General features: G+C 43.2%; 1 protein-coding gene across 1 annotated transcript; it reads right to left on the minus strand.

Annotated features, from left to right (window-relative positions):
- Positions 1-3,172: 3,172 nt before the first annotated feature.
- TRIAP1 (TP53 regulated inhibitor of apoptosis 1) lies at positions 3,173-17,519 on the minus strand. The gene is made up of 2 exons (XM_040350173.1): positions 17,361-17,519; positions 3,173-5,437 (listed from the first exon to the last, which is right to left on the minus strand). Exons 1-2 carry the CDS (start codon positions 17,505-17,507, stop codon positions 5,348-5,350), a joined length of 237 nt encoding a protein of 78 aa, XP_040206107.1. The 5' UTR covers positions 17,508-17,519; the 3' UTR covers positions 3,173-5,347.
- Positions 17,520-17,541: the final 22 nt, after the last annotated feature.

Here is a 17,541-nt window from a genome sequence, read left to right on the forward strand (position 1 = left end):
TCGCTCTAACCATTGCGGCAAAACCTCACGTGTGGTTTGGACACCGTTTTCATATGCGGGCGAGACGTATGCTTTCGCTTCTGCATGTGAGCTTGGCGGGACAGGGCGCTTTAAATATTATTTTTTCTTATTTATTTAACTTTTTATTTTTACACTGTCTTTTATAAAAAAAAAAAAAAAAAATGGGTCGTTTTTATTCCTATTACCAGGACTATAAACATCCCTTGTAAAAAATGGAGGGTTGGGACTTTAAATGAGATGCGATTATAGCAGTATGCGATTAAGTATATATATGGAAAATATAAAAATTGTTTCCATAATGACCAGGCTCAAAAATACCAGCCCAAGAAGCACTAAACCAAATTAATCTGTCTAACTGGATGTAATTAAAACAGAGGTTTAGTTGCAGTTATTTGCAAATACCTGGAAAGCTGCAGGCCAAGCGTCACGGCACTCTGTGTAGCTGCAGTTCTAACTATGATTTTTAAAGCCTCCAAAAGAGGAGCACAGGTGTGCTAATCAATATACAGGGATCAGATGGTAACCTAGACCTGCCCCTATCTATAGTTGGTCTGGAAAATGAGAGCACTGGAAAAACAAAAAAACAGGGGTGAAACCAATACATGCCTACCAAACCAAAATACCACCAAACTAGGTGCGGACCACATCAAACTGGGTCAGCTAGTCAAAAAATGACAATGCATAAATTAACTGTTGGTGGTAGATCTGTGGAGGCACTCTGTTACACTCCTGAACATCCCTTGTAATAGAAAATAAAGCATGACAGGACCTCTTAAATGTGAGATCTGGGGTCAAAAAGACCTCCGATCTCATATTTACACTAAATGGCAAAACATTTTTTTTTTATTATTGTAATTAAAAAAAATATATAAAAAAATTTCCTTTAAGACTGGAGGGCGAAAGTGATGTTGCTTCCGCCCTCCAATGTTATGGAGCTGAGCGGGGGGCCATTTTTCCCTCACTCAGCATCCAGTCTGTGAGGGAAGAGGACCCGATCATCTCCACCGCTACCGATGGCTCCGGTAAGCAGTGGAGATGACTGGAGCACGGCGGGAGGGGCCCTCGCTGCAAATCTGCCACTGAGACCACTTTTATCTGAAAGCCGACTGCCCGCTGAAGAAGAGGATACCGGGGTATTCCTCTTCAAACAGCCGCCGTATAATGATGGTGGGTGGTAAGTGGTTAATTAATACATATGGCTCTTTTTCAGACTTTACAATAAATTGGGATGTTAGTTCTTTTACCTGTAAACCCCCTGGTGACTAATCTGCCAACCTCTACATTTAAATATCTAGGCGTACAAGTTAAACCACAAATGAGTGCATATGTAGGGGGGAATTTAGCTCCACTACTTAAGCGCTTTTTACCTCTAACGATAATAGGTAGCATTAACTTCATAAAGATGATATGGATCTGTATCCATATCATCATTGGACGGAGCGATCACGTGGTAAACAGCCGCTATCAGCCCCTGGGGCGCGTGGGAGAAAGATTCTGGGAGGACGTCCTCTCAGAATAACTAGACCGCTCTGTAGCTATCTTTCGGCTATGGTGCGGTCATCAAGAGGTTAAAGTTGCACCCCTGGGGCAAAGCAACCACATCAAATTGTCCAAGGTGTACTACTGATACAAGTACACCAATACATATGCTGTGGCGATGTCCCAAACTGCATCGCTACTAGGAGTGTGTATTAATTCCTTATGTTCTACACTGGTTCATTTTGATCCAAAAAATAGCATTGCTAAGGATTGTATCGGAAGGCACTCTCCCAGCTGAAATGCATGTGATGTGGTTTAGATCTATGTATATGGCTTGTAAATGTTATTTTATATAACAAAAAATGGATATCAAACTATCGGCCAACGATTAATGGATTGAAGGGATTAATCTTAATCTAAGACGAGAGGAATTGACATAAAACAGGAGTCCTAAAAGAAAAATTGTGAAAATCTGGTACTGGTGGCTAGTCTCCAATTTGTCTGAGCAGTCAGTTGAGCATACTAGTGATACTGAGGAGAGTTAATAATGAGATGTTTGGAGTGGGATAACTGCATATGTGCCATTAAGGCGTAATAATTAAATGGAATACTTTGGTTAGTTTCATAATGCTGTTAACCTTATCTGAGAGGAGGGTCATTATTGGGTTTGATGTGATGGAAGGTCCTGAGCAATTGTCGAAGTGTAGTCTGGTGGGCGCAAATATTAATCTTTTTTTTTTTTGTTTGGTGGGGTTGTTTGTTGGAAATGTTTTGTGTGTTTTTAAATATTGTTGTATAATGAAAAAAAAAAAAATGTAATAATAACTATCTGTTTAAAAAAAAAAGTGCCAGTGTATACTATTAATTGGAGTTCCCTTGCTTCCTTATCAGCTACACAGTAATGCCCTGTGTACACACGATCGGTTCATCTAATGAAAACGGACCGATGGACCGTTTTCATCGGACAAACTGATCGTGTGTGAGCCCCATCAGTTTGTTTCCCCATCGGTGAAAAAAAATAGAACCTGTTTTAAAATTTTCGTATGGTTAAAAAAACGATAGAAAAAAAAAAACCGATCGTCTGTGGGGAAATCCATCGGTCAAAAATCCACGCAGGCTCGGAATCAAGTCGACGCATTCTCGAAAGCACTGAACTTCATTTTTCTCAGCACGTCGTTGTGTTTTACGTCAACGCGTTGGACACAATCGGATTTTTAACCGATGGTGTGTAGGCAAGACTGATGAGTCAGCTTCATCGGATATTTGATGAAAAAATCCATCGGTCCGTTTTCATCAGATCGTGTGTACAGGGCATTACTGTCGTCCAGCCACACTGTTCCAGTGCATGTCCAGTTTTCACTTGCTGCAGGATGGGTCATGGGCCAGATCGAAGGACCATTAGGACTGCTATTTGCATCCTGGGACACTTTTCACTTATCTATACCCTTTCACATTATATAGATGATGTGACATTTCCATTGGTCCTTTTGTCTTTGCCCCATAAATTATCTTAGACATGAAGGCATAGAAAGTGTGTTAATCACAGAATCACCAGGTGAAAATAAATGAGAAAAAAAGAATACCATTGTATTCACTATATATAAGGGCTAGTAAGCTAAAATATATAATATTTTTGTTTGCAGCTGTAGATATACTTTATTGAGCCAGCACGTTCATGGCAACAAATGTTTATTTTGGAGCTTTGTACCAAACTAATGTATGCAATATATCCCATATATTTAAATAAATAAACAAGCAGGTTTTTTTTTGTCTTCTGCCACAGTCCTTGACAGGACCAAGTTGAAATAGGGCACTTCAGAAAAAAATCCAATCAATTCCAATAGTCCTTTACATAAAAAATAATAAACACACATAATATAGCAAGTAAAAAAAAATGTACGGTACATTATTTTATTTTTTTTAAACAGGAGCCTGAACCTCCGTAGGATTTTCAAATATTTTTTTTCGCCCCTTCTTCTAACCCTCAAATCAGACCTCCTACGTTGGGAAAAGGAAACTTCTACTTGGTTTGGTTGCTCAAGTATTTTAAAGATGAACGTAATGCCTAGATTAATCTATCTTTTTCAAACGCTATCCATTAAACTCTCAAGGAGTTACTTGAGTGAGTTGAGGAGGTTTACACTTTTTGTCTGGGCAGGTAATGTACATCCATCTTGACACTGCCTAAAATAAGAGGGGTATAGGCTTCCCTGACCCGGTGAGATATTATGAAGCCTCCCATTTAACCAGAATAATGGAATGGTGTGTGGGATCGGAACCCAATCTGTGGGTTGATCTAGAACAAGCGACCAATCGATTCAACCCTGGCGGGTATACCTTGATCTCCTCTACAAGGCTGCCCCACAATGGTCACTTTACACCCTACGATTAGAGCAAAACACCTTTTCAGGACCATGCCTTCTCTCTCTCTCCAGAACCGAGCCCTCTCACCCCGATATCAGAATCATATGTTTTCGCTGGGCCTAACAGACTAAAAATTTCAATTACTCCAGAGGCAGAATATTTTCTGACACATTAATTTCAGTGGACGATAGGCTTTTGTCAAGTCGTGAAGTCGAGATCCGATTTCATGATGAGCTTGACCTTCTTCGACGTGCGCAACTCAATGCTCACTTTGGGTCATTACCGGCTGCTCACCAAACCCTACGTGAACTCACACCACTTGAGCAGATTTGCATAGATGGTGATCAGCTCTCTCATTCACTCTGTCGGATTTAATTTTTCTACAACAATGGGAAACAGACCTCCAAACTACTTTTTCTCAGCCTCAGAAAGACAAGATCATACTTATTTTTCTCACAAAGCCTCCTTGGCTAGTAGATAACAGGGATGAGGTTATAAACTCCTCACACAGTGGTATAGAACGCCAGCCAAATTGCATAGAATGTACCCGCAGGTCCAAAATACATGTTGGCACTGTGGAATGCCTTCTACACATTTTCTCGGACTGCCCAAAATTGAATCGTTTTTTTTGGACTGATGTAGAATCTACTGTTAAAATGCTGACCGAAGTTTCACTCGGTAGGAATCCAACGGCTTACCTATTGAGTGATACTCCAATGTCAAACAAGAAATTTGAAGAACTCGTTAGAGACATTTGCTTACAGCGGCCAGGGCCTGTATATTGGTTCTGTGGAAAAGTACGTGCTCCCGTACAATTTTGCATTGGAAGACAAGAATTGCAGATGTCCAAGTTATGGAGAGTCTTACCATTACTTTGAAGGACCAAAACAACACATATTGGAAGAGAGAGTCTCTACTACACTGCCTGCATGCTATTGGCTGGGTTCCATCTATGGCTCTTCCCGGGCTGGATTAAGAGATTTAAACTTGTAAGTGTGCCATGTTAATACATGGTATTTTGTTTGATTCCACTACCTCCAGCACCCTGTTTGCACACACTACCATACAGCTCTGTTGTCTGTTCCTCTGTACAGGCTGTCGTTTGCAGAGCTGTAGGTAGTGTGAATAAACTATGAACATGCTGCTTAGTGCACTTGGAGTTTTATACACAATACACTGATAAATTACACATGAATAATTATTATCTAATTTATGAAGCGGAATGCAACATTACTGATTAAGACTTTTCTATTATGCATTGATAAGTAACATTTACATAGCGCAAAATGTATAAAACAGGAGTAACTGCAATATTTTGAATGAGCCAACTTGTAAAAATATTCTTATGAGGACCTATACAGCTCATTGTGGCTGTGATATCAGTACAATTGTTCCAGTCTGGCTGCACACAGGATTTCCTATTTAAACTAGTATGTAGAAAATGTAACGTTGGGGGCCCCATAAGTGCAGGGCCCACACTGGGTCAACAATCCGTATTCGATTCTGGCTTGTCTTTGCTGGGTCCCATGAACTCTATTCCATCAACAGGGATGTCCTTGTCCTTGATAGCTTTCTACAAAAGAAAAACAATACAGTAAATGTAATACTCAATGTTAAAATGCTTGAAAAAGATCTTTAAGCCCTCTATAGCAAGTAACGTCCTGGAGGACTACCGCACACCACAGCACAGACATGGCATATTTACTATACTACATTAAAAAAGGACAAATTGAAATAATGAAATAATAAAATATAAAAGCAAATGGAAAGCTGAATCATGTAAAAGCACATGTACAGTTACACACGTCATCATATGTGCATATAACCCAGTGTAATTAAAAAAAAATCTACATCTCTTTTTATGGGATCCTCAATCCACCAACAAACACATGTGTAGGAGGTAAATTATAGGAGCTGAACATGGCCACTTCTCAACATATTATATCTGCAAGTGGCGAGGTTGGCTTCCACTCTCTCTAAGGCTGGGTTCACACTTCAGTACGGAGCGGCTCACAGCAGGGGTCTGGTGCGTCCCTGTTCACCATTTCGGGGCTGACTTCAGTCTGAAGTTTTGGCTGAATTTGTACCTGAAACAGACCAGAAGACGCACGACTCCTGTGGAATTCACACTGGAGCTGCTCCGGAGATGTGTGAACTGGCTCCATAGAGAGGCAGTCACAATCTCCTGACATGAAAATTGGATGCTGGGAAGAATGGAGGGTCCCGTCTGCTCTGCCAGAAAAACAGACAGGCAGACCTGATCATACCTCTCGTGTGAAAGAGGCCTTAGAGATCTTAAAGTGGTTGTAAACCCACTTTGAAAAAAAAAAAACTAACACCTGCAAGACAAAGGCATAATAAGCTAGTATGTAATACTCACCTGAGATCGAAGCCCTCGCTGCGGTGCCCGTACACAGCACCGACCGGCGACATCACTCCCGGGTATCGCGGCTCCGGCGATGTCACTCCAGCGCATGCTTCAGTGCGCATGTGCTGATTACGTCGGCACATGCAAATACAGGGGATATTTCCTAAACCATGTAGGTTTAGAAGATATCCAGGGTAGCTACAGGTAAGCCTCATTATAGGCTTACCTGTAGCAAAAAGTGTGCTGTAAGGGTTTACAGCCACTTTAAAGCAGGACAGACTCAAATAATACCGCTTTCCTAAAAATCAGCATTTTTTTTTGCTAGAAACTACACAGAACCTCCAAACAAATACTTTCTTAAAGCAGAGGCCCTGTGGAATATAATGGTGGCTGTTGCTTTTTTTATGTTGCACGGTATTTGTGCAGCTATTAATCAAAAGCAAGCTTTCAGGAAAAAAAAAAACTTAAAGTAGAACTATAGGCAAAAAAGGGAGGGTTATAACCACTGTCAGATAAAAAATAAAAAAATAAATCACCATCTGTGTCCCATTGCGAGGTTTACCTTCACTTCCTGTCCCATAGCCAAATGGGATGTGAGAGTAAATCCCTGCAAAAGTTTTATCATCCTAATGCATTCTATGCATTAAGATGAAAAGTCTTCTGTGTGCAGCAGCCGCCCCCAGCACCCCCTAATACTTACCCGAGACCCATTTCTGTCCAGTGATGTCCACGAGTGTGTCGGCCATCCAGGACTCTCCCTCCTGATTGGCTGGGACACAACAGCAGCGCCATTGACTCCCGCTGCTGCCAAAGTCAGTTAGCCAATCAATGGGGTGTCCCCATAGTAAGCTGTTGCTGTGGGTGAACTCTAAAGGAGGAAGGGGCACAGGAGCACAGAAGAGGGACCCGAGAAGAGGAGGATCTGGCCTGGCCTGTGCAAATCCACTGCACAGAGCAGGTAAGAAAACAAGACTTTCCAATAAGGAAAATAAAGGATTTTTTTTTGCTTTTAGTTATACTTTAAATTAATTTTAATACACACACAAACACAAAAGATGATGTTGCATTGAGTAAATAGATACCAACCATGTTAAAATTTTTAATTGTGCATACCTTTTACATGGCATTAAACTATGGTACCAAAAATTGTCCATGGGTGATGCCTTAAAGGCTTTTACAGGCTAATGGTTTAGAATTATTTGTGAATTAGGGGCCTTGATTTATTGCTCTCACTCTGATTTTGTAGTGATAAAGTATCTCAAATGTGTGGTGCAATCACTGTTTGCATATGTTTGCCAGATGTGCACGTTTGCATGTATGTATTTAACTTTATCGCTATCACAAGGGGGGGGGGAACAAGCCCCCTTGTAATAGCTTCAGGCAGTGACAGGCACTCTTCATGGAAACATCGAGGGTCTATTTGATTCTGTTTAGATGTTGCCATTCTAATGGCAACCTAAGCACTGCAGAGCCAGCGGTGCTTCCATTGCCAGTACTATTGCAATGTGTAAAACAAAAGATCGCTTGTTAGAGTGCCAGGTGCGTGCATGTGTGGGATTGGCCTGGCTGGACAACACAAGGTGGTGACCCAGAAGAGACACGGGGCTCCAAAAGAGTAACAAAATGCAAGAAAAGGTGAGCATGCATGAATAAGTACTGTATGTAGGCAGTTTAACAATAAAGAGGATCCAAAGTAAAGATAGCGGTGCGGGAACTGGGGCATACTACGGGTGCTAGTAAAACATTGCTGGACCCAAATGCCTACCAAGTATGTATGTATGTATGTATGTATGAGCTCCAGAAGATTTTACCCCCTTCATGAGCAGGCCATTTTTTGTGATATATAAATGAAAAAAAAAATACCGAAAAATTTGAAAACAAAAAACAGTATTTTTACTTTCTGCTATAAAATATGTCCAAAAAAAAAAAAATGTATTCATAGATTTTAGCCAAAGTGTATTCTACTACATGTTTTTGATAAAAAAACAAAAAAACAAAACAATAAGTTAATTATAGCGCCTACAAACTATGGCATATATTAGGGATGCACCGATACCATTTTTTTTTACGAGTACCGATACTTTTTTTTTTAGTACTCGCCGATACCAATTACCGATACCTACCGCACCTGTGTTGTTTTCCACTTTAGCTGTCAGCAAATGGTACAAAGCATTGAAAAGTTTATTTACAAATTAAATAAATAGTTTTTTTTTTTTTTGTAATTTTGCGCTTTTTCAATGTGAAATGTGTAAATATAATGTTATAATATATATATATATATATACATATACATATACATATACACACACACACGTAAAAATATTCACTAACAAAGCATACAAATTGTTTATCGTTTTTAAAGTAGACATGAAAAAAAAAGAAAAAAAGAAAGCAGGAAAATAATAATTAAATGGAAGAGAAAAGGGAGTTAATCAAGGCTGATTAGAGTAAATTAAGGGTTAACAAGGGGTTAAACAGAGGAACATTTGTTCATCCCTTTGATCTGCAGATGAAGAAACAGGAAGATACAAAAAGAAACAATTAGATAGATTCAGTAAGATTGCCGCAACTTTGCGGCGGTGTAGCTTAAGGAATTTAAGCTACGCCGCCGTAAGTTAGCGAGGCAAGTACATGATTCACAATGTACTTGCCTGCTAAGTTACGGCGGCGTAGCCTAAAGCGACGGGCGCCTAATTCAAATGTGTTTGAGGGGGGCGTGTTTTATGTTAATAGTGCTTGACCTTACGTTTTTTTTTTCCGAACTGCGCATGCACCTACATTTCCCAGTGTGCATTGCGGCTAAGTACGCCGCACGGGCCTATTGATTTTGACGTGGACGTAAACAACGTAAATCGCTATTCGCGGACGACTTACGCAAACGATGTAAAAATTTCGAATCTCGAAGCGGGAACGGCGGCCATACTTTAACATTGCTATTCCATCTAATAGATGGAATAACTTTAGGCCTGATAATGGCTTACAGAAACGGCCTAAATGTACTGCGGCGGCCGGGCGTACGTTCGTGAATCGGTGTATCTACTAATTGACATATTCTACGCTGACCGCAATGGAAGCGCCACCTAGCGGCCATCCGAAATATTGCAACCTAAGATAGGACGGCGGAAGGCGTCCTATCTTAGATATGTTTAAGCGTATCTCTGTTTGAGCATACACTTAAACATAAGTCGGCGTAGATTCTGAGTTAGGTCGGCTTATCTACTGATAAGACGGCCTAACTCTTTCTGAATCTACCTAAATGTTTATTTTTATTTTGGTGTTTCAGCACCGAGTAATGTTGTTAATAAACATTGCCGGCTGCGTTTTTTTTTTTTTTTTGACAGCTCCAATTACCGGACTTCTTTAACACTTCAGCTGTCAACGGGGGAGACTCACTGACAGCTCAAAGAAGCGAGCCTTAAAGTATTGGTTTCAGGTATTGGTGCATTTGCGCGAGTACAAATACTGGGTATCGGCAACCCTAGTATATATACTGGATTTTTTTTTTATATCACTAATGGCAGTTATCAGTAACTTATAGTAGAACTGCAATAGTGCACGGGCAACATGACACTAACGGATGCTGGGGGGAACTGACTAATGGCCACTGAAATCACCAGTGACACTAATACCACAGTGGTCAGTGATAATACTATACACAGTCACTGTACTAATGACACTGGAAGGGGTTAACATCTAGGGTGGTCAAGGGGTTAAATGTGTGCCTAACAATGTGTAATGTGTGTAAAGTGTGATGCTTTTATTTCTAGCTCTCTCAGTTTCACATCCCTGCTTTCCCTGACAGATCGCTTCCTCTTTTCAGAGCTCTGTATTGTTTACCAACACAGAGCTCTGGGCTGTGATTGCACACTGCCAATCAGCAGGTCCTGGCCTTGAATCATTGGCTGGAACTTGCTGAAAAGCTGTACAATCACAGGCCGGAAGTAAGCAGTTAAGTACAGGTACGTTGCTATGCTTAAAGCCGTCAATCGCCCATAGTACAGTGTGGTCAGGCAGTCGTCAAGTGGTTAAAGTGCTACTTAAAGCAATTGTATACTCTGCTTTCACATTTTTACCTACAGGTAGGCCTAAAAAAGGCTTACCTGTAGGTAAAATGAATATCTCCTAAACCTGTAAGGTTTAGGAGATATTCACCTTGCATGCAGCTGCTGACGTCAGCAGTGCATGCGCTCTAAAGGTCTGACGGATGCTGCCAGAAAATCAGAGCTCCTTGCCAGAAAGAGTACTCCCACGCGCATTTGCGCGAATGACGTCATTGCAGCTCCGGCCACTCAAAGCACCACAGCCGCAAACCCGGAAAAAACGCTGAGGGAACATGTCAGCTCCCTCAGCGGTAGAGTTGCCACCTCATCCCTTTAAAAAGGAACACATATGAATTACACAGGTTCTGAGGTTAATTTAATGCAGGTAAGGCACCAAATGAGTCTAATTACCAACTTAATTAGCCACAGAACCTGTGTAATTAATATGTGTTCCTTTTTAAAGGGATGAGGTGGCAACCCTACTCAGCGGTGACCAGGAGGCGATTCCGGCGCTTTGTTCTAAGGCAAGTATTTAATAATGAGCTAGTATGTGGTGCAAACCAGCTCATTATAATATATATTAGATTCCACGCTTCGGTATAAATGTGGCTGCTGTCCCCCCCGAGAGCTCCACCAAGTTGAGTAAATTAAGTGTAGAAGTATAAAAGGGTGAATGGCGCTGCCAGAAACTCAAACGTGTAATGACTACAATCAGTGAAAAAAAAAATCCTCCTATATGTTCATATGCTTGAACCTTCAAATAAACAATGTGCTGTCAAAAAATGCAAAGGTGCTTAAAGAGGTGGTCCAGCCTGGGTAAAAAAAAAAAAAAAAAAAAAAAAAGTCAGCAGCTACAATTACTGCAGCTGCTGACTTTAATATTAGGAAACTTACCTGTCCAGGGAGCCCGTGGTGTTGGCACCCCAGCCAATCTTCGGATCAACTCCCAGGTGCTGCCGCCACCATTCATGGTAAGGGAACCAGGCAGTGAAAAACGTTTGGTTTCACTCCTGGTTCCCTACTGTGCATGCATGAAGCACGCTGCGCTTTCTAATTGGCCCGGCGGCGGGGGAAGGAGGATGGGGGGCCCGAAATTTCAGGAGATCGGGCCACGACACGGCTCTGTAAGTGGGGAAGGGGAACTGTCAAAAACAGGTTCCCCCCTGAAAGGTACCAAATGTGGCCCCGGAGGGTGGGAGGAAGCATATAAGCAAGAGTTTCACTTTTCAGTGGAAAAGATTGACATGGAGTGTCCACATGTGAATGGATGGAAAATATTGACACTCATAGTGTAAATCCGATAAAGGAATTTTATTTGGTCAATCACAAAGTTAAAATAGGCACTCAGCTAGTGCCAGGGACAAGTACAGCAAAATAAATCATAGGTCTGGGATAGCATGCGCTCAACAGACCGGGTATGCTAAAACCGGACGTGACGTGACGCCTGGCGGAACTTGGAACGCAATCACGTCACTTCTGGTTTTAGCATACCCAGTCTGTGGAACGCATGCTGTCCCAGACCTACGATATTTTTGCTGTACTTGTCCCTGGCAGTGCCTATATTATCTATGCAATTGACTAAATAAAATTCCTTTATCAGATTCACACTATGAGTGTCAACCTTTTCCATCCATTCACATGTGGACATTCCATGATTTAATATGCAGAGAAGGAGGCACTTCCATTGGACACCAAGACGAAAGGCAGATTTGTTTATATGCGATTTACCCCTGCAGGGGTGCTGCTATCTGTTGAGTGTAGAACTGAGTGATATTCACTTTTCTGCACAGAAGTTTTGCATCAGTGGACCTACTCCAGCGACAAGCCACATCATTCTAAAAATGTTCAACCTGGTCCACCTCACCAGGAAGTGGTTGCAGCGTGTGGTAATGGACGGTACCTGCATGCGCTCCCTGCTACTCTGAGAAAGTGGGTCAGACAGGAGTACCTCAAAACTATAACCCAAGTGGTGAGGTACACTGCTACTGAGGACTTGGCGAACCCGTCTACACCCCACTTTGGTGTGTCTAGGGGTGCAAGATCGCCCAACGGTTCTGATAAGACTGTTCCAGGGTTCAAGGGCATGGGGAAGATTGATAAGACCGCTGTTACAGCCACAGAGAGACTGTGGGTCCTAGACTGTGGGTCCTAGACCAAAGAAGCCAGGAAGGTCTTTGGGACCATTGACAGGACTGGGTGTAGAGCACAGCACATTGTGATTGTTGCAATGTATTAGATCATATTGCTGCAAACTGCGCTCTAAATGATGAGCATATGCAATGCGATTATGCTTATTTGAAAAGCCGCACATCTTTTTGCACAGGTTTCATGTACTCCATCATGTCAGAGTCCCATCGAAAAACAAATGTGTGTTATTTCAGTGGATAGAAAGCCACTCACAGCCCTGCCAGACTCTGGTAGTGTGGTCGTGACCCTAGTCCTGATTGTGTAAACCCCACAAAACTACACCCCGGTACTATCAGGGTCATTTGCCTCCATGGGGACAATCAGGACTACCAGACAGCAGTGATTGAGGTTGATACCCCTTGTGGCAGTGTGACACAGTCAGTGGGGGTGGTGCCTTTACTGCTTCATGAAGCTTTAGTGGGGGGAGATTTTCCCCATTTTTGGAGATTATGGGAGAGCAAGGGGAGGCTCTTAGATAGAGCTCCCCCTGCTGGGGAAGCACAGGAACTCTCACCAGACCCCTTTTTGCCAAAGGGAAAGGGAGGTTGGGAGGGTCGAGGAAGCTGGAGATCCTCTTCCTTTCCCTGTCATGGCTGGGGAGCTGGGGGAGCTGGGGGACCTGGAAGCTAGCTCCCAGCCCGAGGGTAACGAACAGGAGAACATCTCTGACCCTGATAAGAGTTGACAGAATGTGGTACCCGACAGAGGTCAGGAGACAGGATTTCTGTGCAGAGCAACTGTGATATGTCACCCTAATTAGAGCCAGTGAAAACATTAAGATGATGGATGGGAAACCAGTGAATCCTAACTAGGGGGTGTTTCTCCTCTACATGGCCTTTAAAAGCAATTTGCTGTATCAGTGGTAAAACGTAGAGGATGGGGTACAACAGCTAGTGGTTCCCAAACCCGTCCGCAGGGTGGTGCTAGACCTGGCCCATGGTCATGTAATGGGGGGGGACATCTCAGTATCGAAAACACCAGGGAGAGAATCACCCAGAGATTTTTTCTGGCCCGGGTTATATGCAGATGTCAGGTGAGTACTGTGAATCGTGCCCCGAGTGCCAAATGTCGGCATTGGTCACTACAGTTTTGCAGTCCCTTTGTCCCACTACAAATAATCAAGGTCCTTTTTGAGAGAATTGGCATGGACCTGGCGGGGCTGGTAGTGAAGTATGCCCGGGGTCACCAGCATATTCTGGTAATCCTGGACTATGCAATGTGCTATCCTGAGGCCATACCTTTACGCAACACATCCGCCAACACTATCGCCAAGGATTTAGTCCAGGTGTTTAGTTGAGTGGGGATCCCAAGAAGGATCTTAACCGATCAGGGCACCCCATTTAAGTCCAGGGTTACCAAGGAACTGTGTAAATTATGAAAAAAAAATCTCCCATCTCAGCACCTCTGTCTACCACCCCCCAAACGGATGGTTTTGTGGAAAGGATTAATAAAACTTTGAAAAATATGCTTAAAAAGGTGGTCAACAAAGATATGAGAAATTGTTTTTTTTTTTGCTACCATATCTCATGTTTGCCATACAAGAGGTTCTGTAGGCAATTCCCCCTCTGAGTTCTTGTATTCGTAGACATCCCAGGTGGCTGCTAATTGCCGCAAAAAAAACGTGGGAAGCGTCATAGAGCATATCTCCTTGATGCAGGATCGAATCGCAGCTGTCCTGCCCCTCATACGAGAATATATGGAGCAAGCCCAGGAGGGTCTATGATCGGGGTGCCAAGGCCTGGACTTTCAGCCCTGGGGACAGAGTGTTGGTACTGGTTTCCATGGTTGAAAGTAAGTTCCTAGCCAAGTGGCAGGGTCCCTTTGAGATTGTCGAAAGGGTAGGGGAGGTAAACTACAAAGTCTACCAGCCAGGGAAAAGGAAACCACAACAAATTTATCATGTGAATCTCTTAAAGCCCTGGAAGGACAGAGACTTTAGCAGTGGTAGATTCCCTTAGGAAAGCAGGTCTCACGGCCAACCCCAAAAAGCGTGCCATAGGCCTGGAGGAGGCCAAATACCTTGGGTACGTTATTGGCCAGGGACTAATAAAGCCCCAAACCAATAAGATTGAGGCAATTCAAAAATGGCCCCAACAGGGGTCAAGTCCTGGGGAAAAAAGTGTGGGAACTCCCACCCAAGATCCACTCCCCCACCAAAAAAAAAAAAAAGATACGCTCATATGCATAATTACTAAACCGCAAGCTCTTTCTAAATCCCACGATAACTCGTGGTAGACCTCCGCAATGTCTCCTGGGAACAGTGACAAAAGCTCCCAGGAGACATTGCGGCATCGAGGAAGTGACGGAATACCCGCACACTACCTGATGAATCCATATACAGGAAGCGGCCAGTAACATAAAGAATTACTAAGGTTTGTCTGCCCCTGACAGTGACTCGAGCTGGGCATCGCCGTTTAGTGAAGGATTGGCTCGGGCGGCTCCGCTGCTCTCGGCTGCTCTAGTCCTGCAAAGGGAACTGCGTTCCTGCTGTGAAAAAAGTGCAGGAACTCCGTTCCCACGCGTTCCTGCAGGACTTGAGCCCTGGGCCCCAACAAGTAAACAAGTTCGGGCATTTTGGCATATTACAGACATTTTATACCCGACTTTGCCACCATTGCCGACCCTCTGAACGACCTGATGAAGGGTAGAGGGCCGGTCATGGTTAAATGGAATCCCGAAGCCGACGAGGCGTTTCAGAAGTTAAAGCTGGCCCTTTGTGTACAACCGGTGTGACCCTCTGACTTCACAAAGGGGTTTGTGGTTCAGACAAACGCCACTAAGGTGGGCCTAGGTGCTGTACTGTCCCAGAACAGAGATGGTGAGGAGCACCCGGTTGTATACCTGAGGCAAAAACTGAACAAGCATGAAAAAAACTATGCCATTGTCGAGGATTGTCTTGCTATTAAATGGGTCTTAGACTCCCTGAAGTATTACCTGTTGAGGAGGTCATTTAAGCTGGGTCACCAAGCATTCTCCCCTAAAGTGGATGTGTGACAACAGGGAGCAAAACGGTCACGTGACAAGAAGGTTTCTGGCTTTACAGCCCTTTAAGTTTACAGTAGAGCATAGGCCGGGCAAGCTCCAAAACAATGCAGGTGCCCTCTCCTGCATGCACTGTATGCTTGGGTCAATTGCTCAGCCGCAGGAGTTTGAGGCATGTCAGGGGGTCACCTGCACTTAAAGGGGTTGTAAAGGTACAATTCTTTCCCTAAATAGCTTCCTTTACCTTAGTGCAGTCCTCCTTCACTTACCTCATCCTTCCATTTTGCTTTTAAATGTCCTTATTTCTTCTGAGAAATCCTCACTTCCTGTTCTTGTGTCTAACTACACACAGTAATGCAAGGCTTTCTCCCTGGTGTGGAGTGTCGTGCTCGCCCCCTCCCTTGGACTACAGGAGAGTCAGGACGCCCACTAACACACAGCTCCTTTCTCTATCTGCAATGTAGAGAGCGTCCTGACTCTCCTGTATTCCAAGGGAGGGGGCGAGCACGTCACTCCACACCAGGGAGAAAGCCTCGCATTACTGTGTGGAGTTACAGACAGAAGAACAGGAAGTGAGGATTTCTCAGAAGAAATAAGGACATTTAAAAGCAAAATGGAAGGATGAGGTAAGTGAAGGAGGACTGCACTAAGGTAAAGGAAACTATTTAGGGGAAAAAATTGTACCTTTACAACCCCTTTAAAGCTGAAGTTCCATTTTTGGGTGGAACTCTGCTTTAAGAGGTCCTGTCATGCTTTTTTTCTATTACAAGGGATTTTTACATTTTTTTAAAAGGACAGTGTAAAAGTAAAATAAAGAAAAAATAATAATTTAAAGCGCCCCGTCCCGCCGAGCTTGCGCACAGAAGCGAATGAATAATCAAGTCGTGCCCGCATATGAAAATAGTGTTTAGACCTTATTCTCTGGTGTCTGGGAAAAAAGAAAAACATTATGTTTGGAGGTTCCACTTAATTTTCTAGCAAAAAAATAAATAAATAAATAAAAAAAAATGTTAAACTTGTAAATGCCAAGTCTGAAAAACAGGCTTGGTCCTTAACTAGTTAAAGTGGTTGTTAACCCACTTATATCACGTTACATAATCCTGCTGGTTCCCTAATGACAGCTCCTCCTGTCTGTGTTACCAGAGGCACATAAGCAGAGCTTCCCCTTTTGGGTGGAGCTCTGCTTTAGCGTCTTAGAGCTGGCGTATGTCGGCCGTTTAAGAGGTTTAGAATGCCGGGATGTGAACGGGTGCTGCTGGGAGCGCGCTCTTGGCACATCGCTATTGCACGCAAATATATGGCCGCTCGGTGCCAATGCCGGCAGACACATATTTGCGTGCACATGGCACCTAAGCTTTAATGCAGAGAATGCATGATAGTAAAAAAAACTATCGCCTTTAGAACCGCTTTAAGCGCCCACATATTTACCATTTCCAACAGACACCAGCAAGTTCCTTTGCCGCTGTGGCATTTTCTCCCTAGGTTCTTATAGATGCTGGTCTTCTGCCAGTTTGATTGGCTGGTGTGGGATGATGTCACTCCAGACACACTGCTGGCAGGTAAGTTTCAGGGGACTGCAAATGGGCAGGTAAGTGTACTTGATTACAAAGGAAACAATGCATGTCTCTTCTGCAATAAAGAACCTGCCTGTTTGCTTATATTTACATTTTAACATATTTGTAAATGTTGACTTTTATTTTTGTAAAAGATGAGCAGAGTTCCCCTTTCAGGGTGCCTTGTTCCTCTTTGACACAGACAATGAAATCGTTTCTAATGAACCGTTGTAAGTTGTATTATATTGTTCCACTGCTACAGGAAGTGAAAGAAATGCCCCCACTGGAGACACAGAGAGCCTGGCAGGAAGTTCTATCTATCGCACATTCGTTAAAGAACCGTGTATCCCTTTCTTTGGATCTCACCTGGACACAGGAGCGGTACCGCCGGAAGAGCTCGGTGCACGGGTCTCCGCTGCCCTCCCCTTTCAGGAACTTCTCGGCGAACCACCGATTGAAGCACTGGTCATACTCCCGCTTCATGTCCGTGCATTCCTCGCCCACACTGTTCATGTCGCTGCCTGTGTCACTACCGGACAACGCGCAC

This window comes from Rana temporaria, chromosome 1 (assembly GCF_905171775.1).
Source record: "Rana temporaria chromosome 1, aRanTem1.1, whole genome shotgun sequence".
In the NCBI taxonomy this organism is placed as follows: Eukaryota; Metazoa; Chordata; class Amphibia; order Anura; family Ranidae; genus Rana; species Rana temporaria.

What these genes read in the sequence shown, in the direction of transcription:
- TRIAP1 (XM_040350173.1), bottom strand. Translation starts at nt 17,507, where the DNA reads ATGAACAGTGTGGGCGAGGAATGCACGGACATGAAGCGGGAGTATGAC. An exon ending in GGTACCGCTCCTGTGTCCAG is followed by an intron (nt 5,438 to 17,360) that starts GTGAGATCCAAA and finishes TTTCTTTTGTAG; the next exon opens with AAAGCTATCAAGGACAAGGA.